The 19,717-nt window shown below is 35.2% G+C and overlaps 1 protein-coding gene across 1 annotated transcript in view; it reads right to left on the bottom strand.

The window, feature by feature from the left end:
• LOC128664687 (extracellular calcium-sensing receptor-like) overlaps window positions 1–11,510 on the bottom strand; it is a 55,424-nt gene extending 43,914 nt beyond the window's left edge. The window contains exons 1-3 of the mRNA XM_053719495.1: window positions 11,349–11,510; window positions 4,669–5,481; window positions 3,473–3,706 (exon numbers count right to left, since the gene is read on the bottom strand). Coding sequence (XP_053575470.1) covers window positions 3,473–3,706; window positions 4,669–5,481; window positions 11,349–11,510 — 1,209 coding nt within the window. The remainder of the gene's footprint in view (window positions 1–3,472; window positions 3,707–4,668; window positions 5,482–11,348) is intronic.
• Window positions 11,511–19,717: the final 8,207 nt, after the last annotated feature.

Below are 19,717 nucleotides of genomic sequence, written 5' to 3'. Positions count from 1 at the left end.
AGATATATATATAGGAATATCTATTTATAAATACATAGAAATTTTCTGCTATGTGTAGAACATTGGGATGTGAAATATAGACAGTAAATACATAGTTAAAACCTTTGTTAAAAATAAATATTGCATACATATGTTTTTTCATGTTTTCTTCTACTTAACTGCAAAGGGCTCCAATGCACTTATATACACTCACTGGCCACTTTATTAGGTACACCTGTTCAATTGCTTGGTAATGTCGTATATATACCTCTCTAGTCTAAAGGCTGTCACTAAATGAGTGTTTAGCAACAGATGTATATGTATGATTCTCGCAAAAGAAGATAAAAATTAGATGCTTGTAAGAATTATTCTTATATGACTTTATATGCCTTCGTTAGACAAAACCCTAACTATAGACAAATATTTAATCTGGGTTATCTAACAGATTAAATTAATACTCATATTTATCAAATATTAGTTGACATAAACTATTTATTAATCACAGCAAGATTAATTACATACCTTGAGATCTGAAGGCAGAAGATAACAATAGCCTCATACATAGGCAAAGCTTATATACACATTTTAAGCCAATGAAATCAAAGCATACCATAAATGAAAATGCTATCTTTGTATATTTTAACTTCCTTAAAAGACTTTATAATTTTGGCTGACATATAGAAAATACTATTTTAACTTGTTCATGCGCAGTGTATTAGAGTGTTAATAATACTATGTGTCTAGCTAGCAGTATAGGTGTTTTGATTGACAACAGCAACTGAATGTAAATGTCACAGTTTTAAATACATTGTCTTTAAAACACTATTTAACCCATTACTAACTAAACTGACTAATCCTATCTAAGTTAATTTAATTTATAACTCTTCCATATTCTATATCTTAATTTATATCTAAATGTTTTATCTATGAATAACATATTTAATGTGTAATTCTTCTTTGAAATTGTATATTTTTCTAATCATGATTTTATAATTTATTCTAATCATGATTTTATAACTCCACATTCCCCCACTTTCTTTTCTTTTTGTCAGACACAATCCCAATGATTAAACACTAAGGGCCAACACAGAAGAAACTACCAGACATATACCAGACATATTTCAAACAATAGACAGTGGATTTGACGTCATACACTACTATAAAGAATGTTCCAATAATTACATAGTTCATAGGTAAAGATGTTCAAGTCTTGATTGAAGGAATCAAATCCATAGCAGCGTCATTGAAGAGAAAGTTCAGTTCATAACTACCTTAGTAGTAAGATACATTTGTTGCAGAATTGAAAGCAATAAAGTCTGTAGGAGCAGTTCCATCAAGAAATACATGTGTAATCTTCATAGTGCTTACAAACAGGAACAATAGTGAATATAACCACTGAAAAGGCCAAGGAAGAACCATAGGGTGAAACAAGTAGATGACACAGTTAGTTGCAGGTAATGATTGCAGCAACCATAGGTAAACTTGTCACAAGGCCTCAGCATGTCTAGTAGTAGTCAGGCAGATCAATTCAGAAGAGCCCAAGTGCAAATCAAAAGAATTCCATCCAGACACCAAGAAAAGAGAGAGATAGGAGTATCCTAAAAAAATTAAAAGAAAGTATAAGTATACAATATTGATATCAAATTATTCTATATGTCAGTCAAATTGGATTAGGAAGCCTAGTTGTATCAAGCGAAACTGAATAAGCAGAATATAAAGGTACATAACGTTTTTGATGTGAATTAAGATGTTCCAGGGTTGTAAGTTGTCTAACTAATTTTTTGTTTAAATGCTTTTGATAACAAACACAACCACACATAAAAATAAACATAAAAATTTGAACAATAGTTAAAACAATAACAGGGTGTAACATAATATTAAAAAATTGAGTAGCTGTACTACTATATCCAAATACAGATTCCCACCAAGATATATTTGCATCCTGTAAAATACCAGAAGTAGCTGATTTTAAAATTCCTTGTTCATGTTCAACTGTAATTTTAGTATCTACAGAAATATGTTTTAAATTTTGTAACAAGGAAGAAATTATAGTAGAATCAGTTAACCATTTCTTCATTTGTGATCCCATACCCAAAGGTAAATTATAAACAGAAAAATTAATAACATGTTCCCATGTTAAATTTAAAGTAATATTAAGAGTTTGGGGCATGGTAAAATTCCAATTAGATGATGCAATATATTTAAGTGGAATAGTATTACACCAGGTACCAGGTAATAAATGAGAACTAGCAAATACATTATCCTGTGTTTGGAATATAATAGTATCAGAATTAAATAAATAAAAACAAACTCTGTCAGATCCTAAATAAAATACCGGTCTGAGTACATTAAAATGACTTTGTAAGGTACAAGACTTTTGATTTTCCCAACATGTTTCATTGGTTGTATGGAATTGTGAAAGGGAACAGATAAACGAATTTGCATTGGAATGACACAATGATACATCAACAAGTGTCCATTTTGATTCATCAATGTTATGCGACACCCATTGATGTGACAATACTGGAAACAGTAATGAACCATTAGCAGGAAGACCAATTGTCGCTAAGCGATAAATAATAGTATCTTTACCAGACCAAGGAATTAATGTATGAATCATACAAAATTCAGTGGTGCAGTCAGATAAAATTACTTCCCACCATAAAAGATGTGTCATGGCAAAATTAGTGACTGACTTTGATGCAGCTAAACTTAAAGAAGCTGGCCACTTTCCAGACCATAAACTTTGAAGTTGAATCTTTAAGTCAGTAGATAGATCAGATTGTACTTGAGAGCATAACATAGCCCAGGCTGTCTCATGTGTAAAATTATATAATTCATTTACTAAAACATTAAATTTATTTGTAATAAAATTAGTAATATCCACCATAACATAAGTTTGATGTTGCTGGAGATTAGCAATATTATTGTTAATTCCATATTGAGTATCTAAGCCTGTAGCTGCATGAGAGGCAAGATTTGCTAATTTATATCTTAATATTTCAGAATTTATTTGTGCAGTAGAGCCAATCATACTACCATATGCTCCCAAGCCAGTCGCAAGTACATCTCTCCTAGGTCTATGATTAGATCGAAGAGAAACATTTTGCAGTAAACTTTCATGAAACCACCATTGGAATGATTTTTCTTGTACAGACACAAAGGGAGTGCAGTTTGAATATTGTGTAGAAACCATCCACCTTGACAATTGAAGATGCCAAGTAACTAAACGATATTCAACATCATAAGCAACTTGTGTCGCAGAATCTAAACGTACCTGAATAGGATCACCTTCATGAAAAGGTTTTTCTAAAGAAGTAGGAATAGGTTTAGACAAAGGAAGTGAAGTAGTAGTATGTATAAATAAACTAATATGAACAGAAAATTGTGAAATACCATGGTCCATACATTGCCATAATCCTACAGAATCAAAAGGATTCAAATGATTAATTAATAAAGTAGCAGGCATATAAGAAACATTAAATAAATCTACTGTGCTACTTGTATCACAAGATAAAATATTATCTGACATAACCAAAGGAACTTGTTTATCATCATGTAGAATTCCTGCAGGAGAAGAAAGTAAATCAATACTGCATAGGAGACAGATGTTCACTCCTGTATGGGGTATGCCACCAAATCCTGGAATAATAAGATGAGAAGCATTAATATACCATTCTTGTAAATAATCAAACTTTTTCACACTAGCAACAAAAAGTGCAACAAACTGAGGAGAAATAGAAGGATGGGAAATATGATAAATAGGTCTTGAAGGTGAAAGGACAAGACGATTAAAATTTGATAACATCAGAGTTATTAAACTAGTATCAGCTGTGGAGTGAGATTTAAGAAACATAGGCTGATAATCAGATTGTTTAGTAGAATTATCATTCTGTGGTATACTCCTTACTTTATTATGAATTATTTGGGAAACAAATACATTAGAATAGCAAAAACAGATAAGCATTATAGTCAAAAAACAACATGCACATGCTTTTAAAGAAAACATATTAAATGGTTAGAATAAACTATGTGGCAATAATATAATAAAAATATAATATGGCTTAAATATGTCAGGCAACCTTATAGTCCAAGAAAATATATTAACAACTAAAATAAAATATATATGTATTTTCTTAGACAACTTAACAATTTATATGAAAACTATAAGCATAAATATAACAGGCATAATATGAGGTAGTCTTAGAGTGTAGGAATTGTTCAAACAAATAACAAACTGTTCCAAGACTGGTTCTTTTGATCCTTTTATAGCAGTGTCATTCACAGTATAGTTGTTCAAATCCTATCACAGTTAAAGGCAGAATCTTGAACAGACTAAGGATTCACAAGTTTATAAATAAATATACCTGAAAAATAAACCATTTCTCTTTTTTTTTTTTCCAAAAGAAACTATATGTTGTTTCTCAGTATTCATGCTGTCTTAGTTTTCACACAACTTATATTGCATAGCATGCTTATTTACATATATACAAACCACTTGAAGTCTTAAGAAAAAAGATGTTAAAATCCCTTTGTTGTTCCTGAAATAGACTACAAAAAATCATTTAGGAAGAGAATCCATGTAAAAGATTCATTTTGTAACTTAAAACCCTATGTCACTCCAAACTGCTTTTTACAGCATCTATCAATCAACTGTGAAAAGGGAACTAAGAGCAGCTGTTCCTTTACAAATCTGTCAGTATTTCCTATTTCAGCATTAGAAACATTTCTTAGGTTAGAAAACTCAGTTTTATAGTTTTCATTTACAGATTTAACAAAATATAGTCCTAGAGATAAATAATTTAATTTACTATCTAAGTCTGATTTAGCATTAATTTCCTGACCTAGAGACCCTTTTGTCTTATGCAAAGCAATCTCCATATCATCAAAATCTTTAGATATTTTATCATAATGGGCCAGTAGAGATTGTAACTTTTCAGCTGAGATTACCTCATTTTCTGATAAAACAGGAGGGCGTGAGAGAGGAAATACTGGAATAGTCTCAGAACTTTGAAAGTCTGAATAAGTTTTTTTATACAAGGGAGGAGCAGATGGTGTAACACATGCATCTGAATTGTCTAAAAACACATTCTCATTTTGTTTCAGACTATGGGGAAGGTCAGTATTTAAAGTACCAATTTGAATAAAACCATTTTGTTTAGTACAATACATAAAAATACCACTGCCATATGTACTATCAGAGAATTTAACATTTGCAGAGGTTTGTCGCAAATTTTGCAAAAATTCAACAACTTCTTTAAACAAAGTATTATTATTTTCTAATATAGAAAGTTTATCATTCAGAAGACCACATGTATGTGCAGATAACATACTATATTTCCTACTGTCTTCTAACTGTATCTCTAAGGAATCTAAAAGAGATGCCTGCAGATTATAATTAATATGTAATTGCTCATTTAAACTTAAGGATTTCAATAAGGTTCCTAATAGTCCTTCTAACATTTTATCCTTTTTAACCACAATGTTAGCAATTACACAATCCTGAAACACATAAGGGAGATTATACAATACAGGGTGGATCTCTAATCTATGTCAATTAAGTCAAAATTTATGGTGTGCACAGCCATAATTCAACTCTATTTGATAAAAAAGAATAAGTACTTACTCAGCATCAATAGACACACACACAGTGTTCAAAGTCCAGCTTAAGAATGCACTATGGTCCAAGGGTTTCGAATTTCAACAGGACGATGCCCCCAATGTGTCGTATATACCTCTCTAGTCTAAGGGCTGTCACTAAATGAGTGTTTAGCAACAGATGTATATGTATGATTCTCGCAAAAGAAGATAAAAATTAGATGCTTGTAAGAATTATTCTTATATGACTTTATATGCCTTCGTTAGACAAAACCCTAACTATAGACAAATATTTAATCTGGGTTATCTAACAGATTAAATTAATACTCATATTTATCAAATATTAGTTGACATAAACTATTTATTAATCACAGCAAGATTAATTACATACCTTGAGATCTGAAGGCAGAAGATAACAATAGCCTCATACATAGGCAAAGCTTATATACACATTTTAAGCCAATGAAATCAAAGCATACCATAAATGAAAATGCTATCTTTGTATATTTTAACTTCCTTAAAAGACTTTATAATTTTGGCTGACATATAGAAAATACTATTTTAACTTGTTCATGCGCAGTGTATTAGAGTGTTAATAATACTATGTGTCTAGCTAGCAGTATAGGTGTTTTGATTGACAACAGCAACTGAATGTAAATGTCACAGTTTTAAATACATTGTCTTTAAAACACTATTTAACCCATTACTAACTAAACTGACTAATCCTATCTAAGTTAATTTAATTTATAACTCTTCCATATTCTATATCTTAATTTATATCTAAATGTTTTATCTATGAATAACATATTTAATGTGTAATTCTTCTTTGAAATTGTATATTTTTCTAATCATGATTTTATAATTTATTCTAATTATGATTTTATAACTCCACAGGTAACACAAATTGCTAATCAGCCAATCACATGGCAGCAGCTTAATGCATTTAGGCATCTAGACGTGGTGAAGACGACTTGCTGAAGTTCAACCGGAGCATTAGAATGGAGAAGAAAGGGGATTTAAGTGGCTTTGAATGTGGCATGGTTGTTGGTGCCAGACGGGCTGGTCTGAGTATTTCAAAAACTGCTGATCTACTGGGATTTTCACATACAACCATCTCTAGGGTTTACAGAGAATGATCTAAAAAAGAGAAAATATTCAGTGAGCGGCAGATGTGTGGACGAAAATGCCTTGTTAATGCCAGAGGTCAGAGGAGAATGGGCAGACTGGTTCAAGATGATAGAAAAGCAACAGTAACTCAAATAAGATCAGCAGAAGACCACGCCGGGTGCCACTTCTGTCAGCTAAGAACAGGAAACTAAGGCTAAGTTTGCACAGGCTCAACAAAATTAGACAATAGAAGATTGGAAAAGCTTTGCCTGGTCTGATGAGTCTCAATTACAGCTGCGACATTCAGATGGTAGGGTCAGAACTTGACGTAAAGAACATGAAAGCATGGGTCCATCCTGCCTTGTATCAACGGTTCAGGCTGGTGGTGGTGGTGTAATGGTGTGGGGTATATTTTCTTGGCACACTTTGGGCCCCTTAGTACCAATTGAGCATTGTTTAAATGCCATGTCCTACTTGAATATTGTTGCTGACCATGTCCATCCCTTTATGACTACAGTGTAGCCATCTTCTTATGGCTACTTCCAGCAGGATAATGCACCATGTCACAAAAGCTCAAATCATCTCAAACTAGTTTCTTGAACATGACAATGAGTTCACTGTACTCCAATGGACTCAACAGTCACCAGATCTCAATCCAATAGAGCACCTTACGGATGTGGTGGAACAGGAGATTTGCATCATGGATGTGCAGCCGAAAAATCTGCAGCAACTGCGTGAAGCTATCATGTCAATATGGACCAAATGTCTGAGAAATGTTTCCAACACCTTGTTGAATCTATGCCACAAAGAATTAAGGCAGTTCTGAAAGCAAAAGGTGTTCAACCTGGCACTAGCAAGGTCTACCTAATAAAGTGGCCGGTGAGTGAATATGTCTATATATGTATACATATGTATTTATGTGTTTATATGTGTATGTATGTGCAACAAAAACCACACACAAATAGTGATAATAATACAGACCAATATGCAGGAATATAAAGAAAGTAAAAAGAGCCTTTAATGGAAACAGTCCCACAAATACAAATAGTTCCAACGATGTTCTACAAAAGGAAGAGTAAGAAACACATCATAGCATAATACTGTGTAAATCTTCACTCCCCAGAAGGAAACCAGACACAGAATACTCACATTAGTTAGAGCTTCAACAGCTCAAGATAATTAGCTCTATAGTGCACACTTCAGGCAGACTGGATAAAGTCAATGACAAATGCTTAAAGCAAATGTACAATTTATTAAAAACAAAAGCCAAAGTTATTTTAGATCACTAAGGGAACCAGGTACAAACATATAAGGATACTATACATGTGATAGTCTGTTGTTACAGACCGCATGTAGCTCCACACTGTATCTGTAGTCTTTCTGTACCGGACAAGTACCCCTTTTTGTGTCCAATTTGAACAATGCTTAAATGACTCCAACTATCGTTTCTCCAACTGCTGTTAGCTTTTTCAAACATGTTTTTCTAACATGTTTAATAGGGTAAATTTAGGGAATGATTAGAAATATGAAAGTACATGTTTATAAGTTGTCCACTCCTTTGTCTAACTCAATGTATAACTCAATACACTTATGAACCACCGACTTAGTGAACTACAGACATGCTGCAACTCCCTTTAAAAGCTAGGAGTATCAAATTTATGGGTAATAGTTATCACATGGTCATAATTAGCATATGTCATATATTAAAACAGGAAAACAAAAGGCCTAAGCAAACAATGGAGATGGCACCTTCATATCATAAGTGGAAAACAGACACAGGAAAATTTTTAAGGTAATAGAAGATTTTAGAAAGAACAAAGCAGTTACTCTGGGTTGAAGCAGCGAGAGAGACAGACATAGGGTTAATGCTGTATGGTTCTATAGTTGGTATATACACTGGGTTAAAGCAGAAAGAGAAACACGATTATGAGTTCTAATCAGCATGGTTTTATGAGAAATAGATCATGTCAAACTAATCTAATTTGATTCTATGAGGAAGTCAGTAAAAATATAGATAAAGGGGAATCAGTTGATGTGATATACTTAGATTTTGCAAAGGCTTTTGATACAGTGCCACATGAAAGATTAATGCACAAAATTAAGGGACTGGGAATAGCTGAAAATGTTAGTTTGTGGATAAATAACTGGATAAAAGATAGGGAGCAGCGAGTAGTAGTAAATGGATCATACTCAGATTGGACAAAGGTAATCAGTGGAGTACCCCAGGGATCAGTGCTGGGCCCTATTCTTTTTAGTATTTTTATAAATGACTTGGAGCTAGGATTAAATAGCAACATCTCTATTTTTGCAGATGATACTAAGTTAAGTAAGGTCATTAGGTCAGAGCAGGATGAACTTTCGTTACAAAGGGACCTGCAAAAATTAGAAGTATGTGCAGGTAAATGGAAAATAAGATTTAATACGGGAAAATGCAAGGTTCTACATTTTTTTAAATAAAAATAAGCAGGCAACGTATTATTTAAATGGGACAAGACTTAGCCAAACACAGGAGGAAAGAGATTTGGGGGTAGTAATAGATAACAAGCTAAATATGGGTGCACAATGCAGGGCAGCAGCTTCAAAGGCTAATAAGATACTAGCATGTATTATAAGAGGCATTGACTCAAGGGAGGAAAGCATAATTCTGTCACTATATAAAGCCCTGGTAAGACCTCACCTTGAGTATGGAGTGCAGTTCTTGGGACCAATCGCAAAAAAAGATATTGCAGAACTAGAAAAAGTTCAGAGAAGGGCCACAAAGCTAATAAGGGGATTGGAAAATTTAACCTATGAGGAGAGGCTAGCCAAACTGGGTCTGTTTTCTTTAGAAAAAAGGCGCTTAAGAGGTGACATGATTACTTTATATAAATATATTCAAGGCCCATATACAGAGATGGCAGAAGCTCTGTTTATTCCAAGAAAATTGTTTGTGACCAGAGGTCACAATTTAAGGTTGGAGGAAAGGAGATTTAATCTCCTGCAACGGAAATGTTTTTTCACTGTAAGAGCAATAAAATTGTGGAACTCATTACCAAAGGAGGTAGTGAATGCCAATGCCCTAGATACATTTAAAAATTATTTGGATACATTTCTGTCTATAAACAAAATTCATGGATATGATTGCTAGTATAAATGGGTCACCTTTTAGTGGGATTATTTAAGCTTAACTGGAGCTTTTTGTATATATTTTAGATTTGTATAGGTTGAACTCGATGGACTTTGGTCTTTTTTCAACCTCATCTACTATGTTACTTTGTTACTATGTTACTATGTTAAACACAGGGTGAATGCTGTATGGTTTTGTAGTCAGTACATGCAACATAAGCCAAGTTAATGACCCCCACTTTAAACCAAAAATTTAACTGGGGGGAAAAAAGGGGGCAGGTAAAATGTGTGAGAAGAAAAGAGTGGTAGAGAGAAAGTCATAAAGAGGGCTAAAGATAAGTTTAAAGATAAGATAAAGATATGTTTGTTGAAGTCTCCAGGTTGAACTTATTGGTCTGTCTGCTTTTCCACAACTGCAACATAATTTCATGGATTTCTAATTTACCTATGTAGATGTAGGGTTGTCTTTCTAATTATAAGATATTTGTAACGCCTGCTTCCTATTCCAATTTTGTGAGGGATATCTCAGTTTTCTAGTCATATAAGGGGTATATTAACCCCTTTGCACTTGGCAACATGAGTAACAAAAGGGACGGTCACATTTTCGGGATCACGTGGAATAGAATTGTACTAGGGTCTCACCCAATCTCCCCTCCCAACACCTTGCTCATGTCAAAATAAAGACATCCCCTTAGCCATTCCTTAAGTGTTAAAGTCATCCCTACTTTCTTATACCAGTTGTTCACAAAAGTTTTGAAGTAAATCATCACTAAGGGTCAGAAGCAATCTATAAATTAAAGAGGTGGTATTGCTGGCGGGTAGGTTTAGTGTGCATAATTTCTCAAATGGTGTAGTTACCCTAATAAAATGATACTTGTGACAGTGTGTAGATTCAAAGTGAGTGATCTGCATATATTTGAACCATGAGGAGGAAATATTTATGTTCCAATCAGTTAGTTCATCCCAAGGTTTGATCTTCCCTTGATCTACAATGCTTTGTACCATGCCTTGTCTTAGATTATACTTGGACCCAACAGTCTTAGAATGGAAGATCTGTGCGTTTTCTATAATTGTCATCAAGGGAAAATAAAGAGATGAGAGATGTGTGTGCTTGTGTGAATAGTTTTATCCCATTCCCTAAAGAATTCCGACAATAGGGAATATTGGAAAAGTACTTGAGGTCAACATCAAGCTTGACCAAATCTTTAGAGCAGAGTTGTGACTTCAAACTACAAGTCTTTGTAGTAATGTAGCCTGTCTATATAAGTGGAGATTAGGTAAATGTAAATCTCCTCTGTCCCATAGCAAGTTTTTTTTTTTTTTTTTTAAACAAATTCTAGTTTTGATACACTTACATAGTCATATCAATACATAATGAAGATAAAGACATTTCATGGGAGTAGCTTACAATGAGAAGACTTTGCCGAAATGTTTGAATGGTCTAATTAAAACATGACAGCAAGGGGGGCGGAGCCAACTGTTGAATGGAGCAGATGCAAGTTTCAGGAGCTCCTGTCCTAATAACTTAACAAAGTTCACCAAAGGTCCCTAAAACTAACATGTTGCTTGTCAAAACAAATGTGTGAACAACTGATAGCATATTCAGCGATCCCAAGCCGCATATGTTCAGCAATTGCAGGAGTGAGACCTGGTAGATTCGCAGCAGGGTGCCGGACCTCATCTAGATCACTTTTTGCCTGACTACATCGCATTGTAGGCATGATCACATTGCATAGCTATATTTGTCAAGTACTATGTGACCCGGCTTTATGTAGCAGCACCTGAGAATAATCTAGAGAAAGGCGCGAACGCCGCCATTTCAGCACCAATGTCATAGACATAGTGATTCCTCCGTAGTCAAGATACATCAACTAATGAAGTAAGTTCTGGTGGTTATTTCTTAAGATTGCCCTCGGCTTATACTTCTCTGTGGAACCGCATAGTAAGAGGGGCTTATAGTACTCTCCATATCCTGTCTGACGAAATGGGAGACTTTATCACAACAGTAAAACAACTACTGACCGAGATAGCTCACAAGATGGATGACAATTATGAGATCTTGTTGCAGATAATTAGACCTATAGCGACACAAACCGCTTTCCAGGAAGCGGAGGCATTTTGTGAGATGACAATTTTACAACAGAACTCTATCAACCTTGGTCATGAAATGGATCAAGCGGATATCTTGCTGGGTCCCTCTCAGGAGTTAAGACCTTCAGATATGCTGCCGTTTTCTGATACTGGAGAGCGGGTCCCGATTTTGAGGTCTGGAGGCTGTGCGGATCGGCTGTGGTTAGTAACCCTCCACACCACAACTAAATTTCCACAACAACTAACTGAACTACTACACAAAACATCCTCGCAACAGGCTGGGACAAGCCAACTACTAGCGGTCACGTACTGGACATCGTTTTTGCTAAACTATTCAGAGCTCCTGCCTGGCAATGCTCTCTTTACGGGCTACATTAGAAAGGCAATAATGACCTTCCTGCAGGCCCTTCAACCATCTGCAGGATTTTATTAGGTAGGGAATGATGTTGGATATATTTGTTACACCCCTACATCTGTGATCAAGCATTTAGGGATCGGATAATAAAATCGTCGCTCCCACATATGGCCCCTTTGGGCAGGACTGTGTAGAATATATATGCCCCATTTATACCTCCTGATGACAACTCTCTAGTCTGAAGTGTATGTGTTTTGGGGAACTAATAAACCTGCATAGTCAGTATGTGGTAAAGCCTCATACAAGACATTAGTGAGCCTACTAGCTTTTCCTTCAGCTACATACTTTTGATGTCTGTTATGCCTCTAACGTTAAAGCTCATGTTTGATATGCAACTATACCGGACCTTATTTCATGATATACTTACTCAAAATACCTTGCTTGTTACGTTATATGGGATGTGCCTGTTCTCATAGATTCTGATTTTGTTTTAAAGTGTCTGTACCATCTTCAACCTATCAATTAAGCTGTTGCTCTCTACCATCTCAGACCGCCACAATAAAGTCAGGATAGGATGCAGAACTTCAACATACAGAACTGGAGTACATCTCTAAGACCCTAGCTTGCGGCATAGGGTGAATGACCGGTATACTTCATTAACATACAGTGGGGAAAAAAAGTATTTAGTCAGCCACCAATTGTGCAAGTTCTCCCACTTAAGAAGATGAGAGAGGCCTGTAATTTTCATCATAGGTATACCTCAACTATGAGAGACAACATGTGGAAACAAATCCAGACAATCACATTGTCTGATTTGGAAAGAATTTATTTGCAAATGGTGGAAAATAAGTATTTGGTCACCTACAAACAAGCAAGATTTCTGGCTCTCACAGACCTGTATCTTCTTATTTAAGAGGCTCCGCTGTCCTCCACTCATTACCTGTATTAATGGCACCTGTTTGAACTTGTTATCAGTATAAAAGACACCTGTCCACAACCTCAAACAGTCACACTCCAAACTCCACTATGGTGAAGACCAAAGAGCTGTCGAAGGACACCAGAAATGGAACTGGTTCTACAATTTTCAAATACTATATGGGCTTGTAGATTAGATGAGTTAAGTGTATATTGAATGTACAGTCAGTTAGGGATAAGTGAGAGGAACCGTTGCTATATTTTTCATGAGCTATATGCCTGCTATATATGTTTCACTTCTTAGTTGCAATGGCAGGATGTATGTACTTGTAGGTAGGTAATAATAATGTCTGCATTTACCCTCTCTTACTATACCTGCACTGATATGCAGCCTTTACAGCAGTGTTTTCTTTAGGCTATCTTATTTAGCTTAGAATATTCAGAGTCTACATAGTTAATGATCCTAGTGTATTCCCTTAGTCTCATATTTCGTATTACCCTTACTATAGATCTACAGCTGTTATTATGGGACCCTTCTAGTCATCAACCTATACATACAGCCTTAACCCCAGACGGCATACCCTCTTTCCTGTCCGCATATATTTCAAGATGTTAAATGTCATATGATTCACACCGTCATTATATCCTACAACTAACTCTGTGATAACAAGCTTAGAGATCTCGCCATGTTCCTTAATTTGCCTTTATATGTATGACTCTGCCCCTCCACCCTTTACCTAATTTACATAGCGGTGCTTACCTGCTGAAATCCCCCCCCCCTTATTATACACTCATTTCTTCTCTTCTTGAAGCTCCTAAAGAGCTACCCACCTGATCATCAGCTATTTTTTTTTATATTTCTGCTCCATTTGGCCTAAAACTGTGTTTCCAACTGGTCAGTCATTTATGCTATTTTATTGCAAAATCGAGGTTCCATTAGCCTACCAACAATGTATTCTATAACTACTGAAATGTTTTGCTCAATTTTGTTTGTATCTTTTTCTGTCATCAAAAGGTGTATTATGTTTTATGTTTGTTACACAAAACCTCAATAAAAAATATTTAAAAAAAAAAAAAAAAAAAAAAAAAAAATATGACAGCAAAATAAAACTTCTTCACAGACACGTATCTTTGCAACACTTTTATTAGACACTTTTCATCAACTATACAAATTTAAAATCATAGCTTTATTTAGCAATAGAAACTTTGACATATAGGTGTGAATTTAACAAAAGTCGGCAGACATGATTCACTGTAGCTAGATATGTACTTTACATGAACAGTATCAGATATATATAGAAATATATATTTAATAATAAAAATTACATTATTTTCAATGTAAAGAACATAGGAATGTACAATATGCGTTTTGGGCATCGTGTTTCTCAACCTAGATCTCAACATAGTTGGGTTAGCACACATGAAAACTTTTCTTAAGGTGCAGTATTGAAATATTACATTTACAATACTACAAAAAATTAATACAAATTATTACAAAATTCAAACTATATTATAAAATATATAGATATCTTATATGAATTGAAAAAAGGGAAGGGAAGTTACCAATGGCACTACCTAATAACAAATGAAATTATCCCCTATATTCACTAGTAACTCATGTGAGTTCATACACATTAATGAGTTTGAGGAAATTGGTGCTATGTAGTGGGAGAATGTATAAACAAAACTGTCAGATAGGCTGGGTAAGCCTAATCTGAAAAAGACTACATATATAGCACTCTGGGGAATTCTCAGTGGAATCTGATTGGGTAACAGAGAAAATCATGCAAGATTGTGCAAAGAACAAAGACAAAACTGTCTGGTTGAACTAGTCTAAATTTAAAAATTAACTTTTATTAGAGGCAAATTAAAATTGGAAAACACACACTTAAAAACACTCTTAGGAGCCAGGAAATTCTAAATAAAAAGACTTATAATTGAGGGTGTAGCGGATATGTAATAACTTCAATAAATTGAATATATGGTGTAGGAGCTAACAGCATACACTCTCATTAAATCTACCCCCGTTAGAGGAGACTCAAATGTAGTGAGTTAGTGTGATGCTGCTGGTGAATTTGTACTCGTATTCACCTATATGTACTAATCGTAATAATAGGGACTTTATGTAGAGTCCCCTTTAAGATTGATATTGTAGGTGAATATCAAAATAGGTATACATATACAGCTGTGTTTAAACCTGTTGAGGGGCTAGAGTAGCAAATTGTAACGTGATTTAATTATAAGCACACTTAGAATCAGTATGTCTAAAGGGTTAGAATGACATATCACTGAGTCATATCATGCCAGTGTAAGTAGCGTTACTAGATGCACTTAATCACTAAGGTTAAAGTAGCATGCCAGTGTGAGTAGCGTTGCTGGATATACTAAATCACTACATAGCATATTGTTGCAACATTTTGTATATCGAAAAGTAAGTGTAAGCTTTGAGCCAAGCAATGATATTATCATCGATGTTAGAAAAACAGAGCCTGGCAGGCAAATACACTGTGTCACAAGATACCAGTGTAATCGATGGTCGCAATGTTCAACAATATTACTACTGAAGGTCTAATGTTCTGGCTGTTTACAATGGTAAACAGCCTATCTGACAGTTTTGTTTATCTTCTATGAATTATTAAAAATATTTTAATGTATGTTTAATATTTTATAAAAAAATTTTTTTAATATTTTATATGTAATATTTCAATAATAAGTTTTCATGTGCTCTAACCCGACCATGTTAAGATCTAAATCAAGAAACATGATGCGCAAAATGCATATTTTACATTCCTATGTTTTTCACATAGAAAATAATGCACTTTATTTTATTATATACAGTTGTGCTCATAAGTTTACATACCCTGGCAGAATTTACGATTTCTTGGCCATTTTTCAGAGAATATAAATGATAACACAAAAACTTTTCTTTCACTCATGGTTACTGTTTGGCTAAAGCCATTTATTATCAATCAACTGTGTTTACTCTTTTTAAATCATAATGACAACAGAAACTACCCAAATGACCCTGATCAAAAGTTTACATACCCTGGTGATTTTGGCCTGATAACATGCACACAAGTTGACACAAATGGGTTTGAATGGCTACTAAAGGTAACTATCCTCACCTGTGATCTGTTTGCTTGTAATTAGTGTGTGTGTATAAAAGGTCAATGAGTTTCTATACTCCTGACAGACCCTTGCATCTTTCATCCAGTGCTGCACTGATGTTTCTGGATTCTGAGTCGTGGGGAAAGAAAAGAATTGTCAAAGGATCTGTGGGAAAAAGGTAGTTGAACTGTATAAAACAGGAAAGCGATATAAAGAGATATCCAAGGAATTGAGAATGCATATTAGCAGTGTTAAAACTCTAATCAAGAAGTGGAAAATGATGTGTTCTGTTTGATAACATACTGCATTCATCTTGCCATCAATTCTGATCAAATTTCCTGTGCCTTTGTAGCTCACACATCCCCAAAATATCAGCGATCCATCTCCGTGTTTCACAGTAGGAATGGTGTACCTTTCATCATAGGCCTTGTTGACTCCTCTACAAATGTAGCATTTATGTTTGTGGCCAAAAAGCTCAATTTTGGTCTCATCACTCTAAATGACTTTGTGCCAGAAGGTTTGAGGCTTGTCTCTGTGCTGTTTGGCGTATTGTAAGCGGGATACTTTGTGGCATTTACATAGTAATGGCTTTCTTCTGGTGACTCGACCATGCAGCCCATGTTTATTCAAGTGCCTCCTTATTGTGCATCTTGAAACAGCCACACCACATGTCCTGTAATTCACCTGAAGTTTGTGTGGGTTTGTCTTTGCATCCCGAACAATTTTCCTGGCAGATGTGGCTGAAATTTTAGTTGGTCTACCTGACCGTGGTTTGGTTTTAACAGAACCCCTTATTTTCCACTTCTTTATTCGAGTTTGAACTTTGCTGATTTGCATTCTCAATTCCTTGGATATCTTTTTATATCCCTTTCCTGTTTTATACAGTTCAACTACCTTTTCCCGCAGATCCTTTGACAATTATTTTGCTTTCCCCATGACTCAGAATCCAGAATCGTCAGTGCAGCACTGGATGAAAGATGCAAGGGTCTGTCAGAAGTCCAGAAACTCATTGACCTTTTATACACACACACTAATTGCAAGAAAACAGATTACAGGTGAGGATGGTTACCTTTAATAGCTATTCAAACTCCTTTGTGTCAACTTGTGTGCATGTTATCAGGCCAAAATCACCAGGGTATGTAAACTTTTGATCAGGGTCGCTAACCATGAATGAAAGAAAAGTTGTTGTGTTATCATTAATATTCTCTGAAAAATGGCCAAGAAATCATAAATCCTGCCAGGGTATGTAAACTTATGAGCACAACTATATATATATATATATATATATATATATATATATATATATATATATATATATATATATATATATATATATAAATAAATAAATAAATAAATAAATATATATATATATATATATATATATATATACAGTGGGGCAAAAAAGTATTTAGTCAGCCACCAATTGTGCAAGTTCTCCAACTTAAGAAGATGAGAGAGGCCTGTAATTTTCATCATAGGTATACCTCAACTATGAGAGACAAAATGTGGAAACAAATCCAGACAATCACATTGTCTGATTTGGAAAGAATTTATTTGCATATTATGGTGGAAAATAAGTATTTGGTCACCTACAAACAAGCTAGATTTCTGGCTCTCACAGACCTATATCTTCTTCTTTAAGTGGCTCCTCTGTCCTCCACTCCTTACCTGTATTAATGGTACCTGTTTGAACTTGTTATCAGTATAAAAGACACCTGTCCACAACCTCAAACAGTCACACTCAAAACTCCACTATGGTGAAGACCAAAGAGCTGTCAAAGGACACCAGAAATGAAATTGTAGACCTGCACCAGGCTGGGAAGACTGAATCTGCAATAGGCAAGCAGCTTGGTGTGAAGAAATCAACTGTGGGAGCAATAATTAGAAAATGGAAGACATACAAGACCACTAATAATCTCCCTCGATCTGGAGCTCCACGCAAGATCTCACCCCGTGAGGTCAAAATGATTACAAGAAAGGTGAGCAAACATCCCAGAACCATACGGGGGGACCTAGTGAATGACCTGCAGAGAGCTGGGGCCAACGTAACAAAGGCTACCATCAGTAACACACTACGCCGCCAGGGACTCAGATCCTGCAGTGTCAGACATGTCCCCCTGCTTAAGCCAGTACATGTCCGGGCCCATCTGAAGTATGCTAGAGAGCATTTGGATGATCCAGAAGCGGATAGGGAGAATGTCATATGGTCAGATGAAACCAAAGTAGAACTGTTTGATAGAAACACAACTCGTCATGTTTGGAAGAGAGAGAATGCTGAGTTGCAACCAAAGAACACCATACCTACTGTGAAGCATCATGCTTTCAGGCTATTTCTCTGCAAAGGTAACAGGACGACTGATCCATGTACATGAAAGAATGAATGGGGCCATGTATCGTGAGATTTGGAGTGCAAACCTCCTTCCATCAGCAAGGGCATTGAAGATGAAACGTGGCTGGGTCTTTCAGCATGACAATGATCCCAAACACACCACCCGGGAAATGAAGGAAAGGCTTCGTAAGAAGCATGTCAAGGTCCTGGAGTGGCCTAGCCAGTCTTCAGATCTCAAACCCATAGAAAACCTTTGGAGGGAGTTGAAAGACCGTGTTGCCCAGCGACAGCCCCTAAACATCACTGCTCTAGAGGAGATCTGCATGCAGGAATGGGCCAACATACCAGCAACAGTGTGTGACAACCTTGTGAAGACTTACAGAAAACGTTTGACCTCTGTCATTGCCAACAAAGGATATATAACAAAGTATTGAGATGAACTTTTGATATTGACCAAATACTTATTTTCCACCATAATTTGCAAATAAATTCTTTCCAAATTAGACAATGTGATTGTCTGGATTTGTTTCCACATTTTGTCTCTCATAGTTGAGGTATACCTATGATGAAAATTACAGGCCTCTCTCTTCTTCTTAAGTGGGAGAACTTGCACAATTGGTGGCTGACTAAATACTTTTTTGCCCCACTGTATCTGTATATATCTATACCTATCTATAATCATATATATATATACTGTATATATATATATATATATATATATATATATATATATATATATATATATATATATATATATATATATATATATATACTGTATATATATATATATATATATATATATATACTTATATACACACAGAGGGAAGCACACTCACAGGAGCGAATAACTGGCTCAATACCATTGTTAACCTGTTCTTTTGTGATTTACCACCTGGGTGCAGCTTCTTTTAGCCCAGTAATGCTTTTCACAGAGTAGAACTTTCTTGCAGTATATCAGTCTGATCCCGCCTATTACGGTCAGTCCAGCACCGAAATAACAGGCAATTCCTCTCTGAACAAAGAACAAAGCAACCCCAGACGATCGTTTTGGCCTTCATTGGGCCTCGTCAGTGAGGTATAGCCATATTCCTTTAAGCACACTGAGCAAGGAATCCACATCTGGATTCCCC

The sequence above is a fragment of the Bombina bombina genome, chromosome 6 (assembly GCF_027579735.1).
Source record: "Bombina bombina isolate aBomBom1 chromosome 6, aBomBom1.pri, whole genome shotgun sequence".
Classification (NCBI taxonomy): Eukaryota; Metazoa; Chordata; class Amphibia; order Anura; family Bombinatoridae; genus Bombina; species Bombina bombina.
This window is presented reverse-complemented; position numbering and strand designations above follow the sequence as displayed.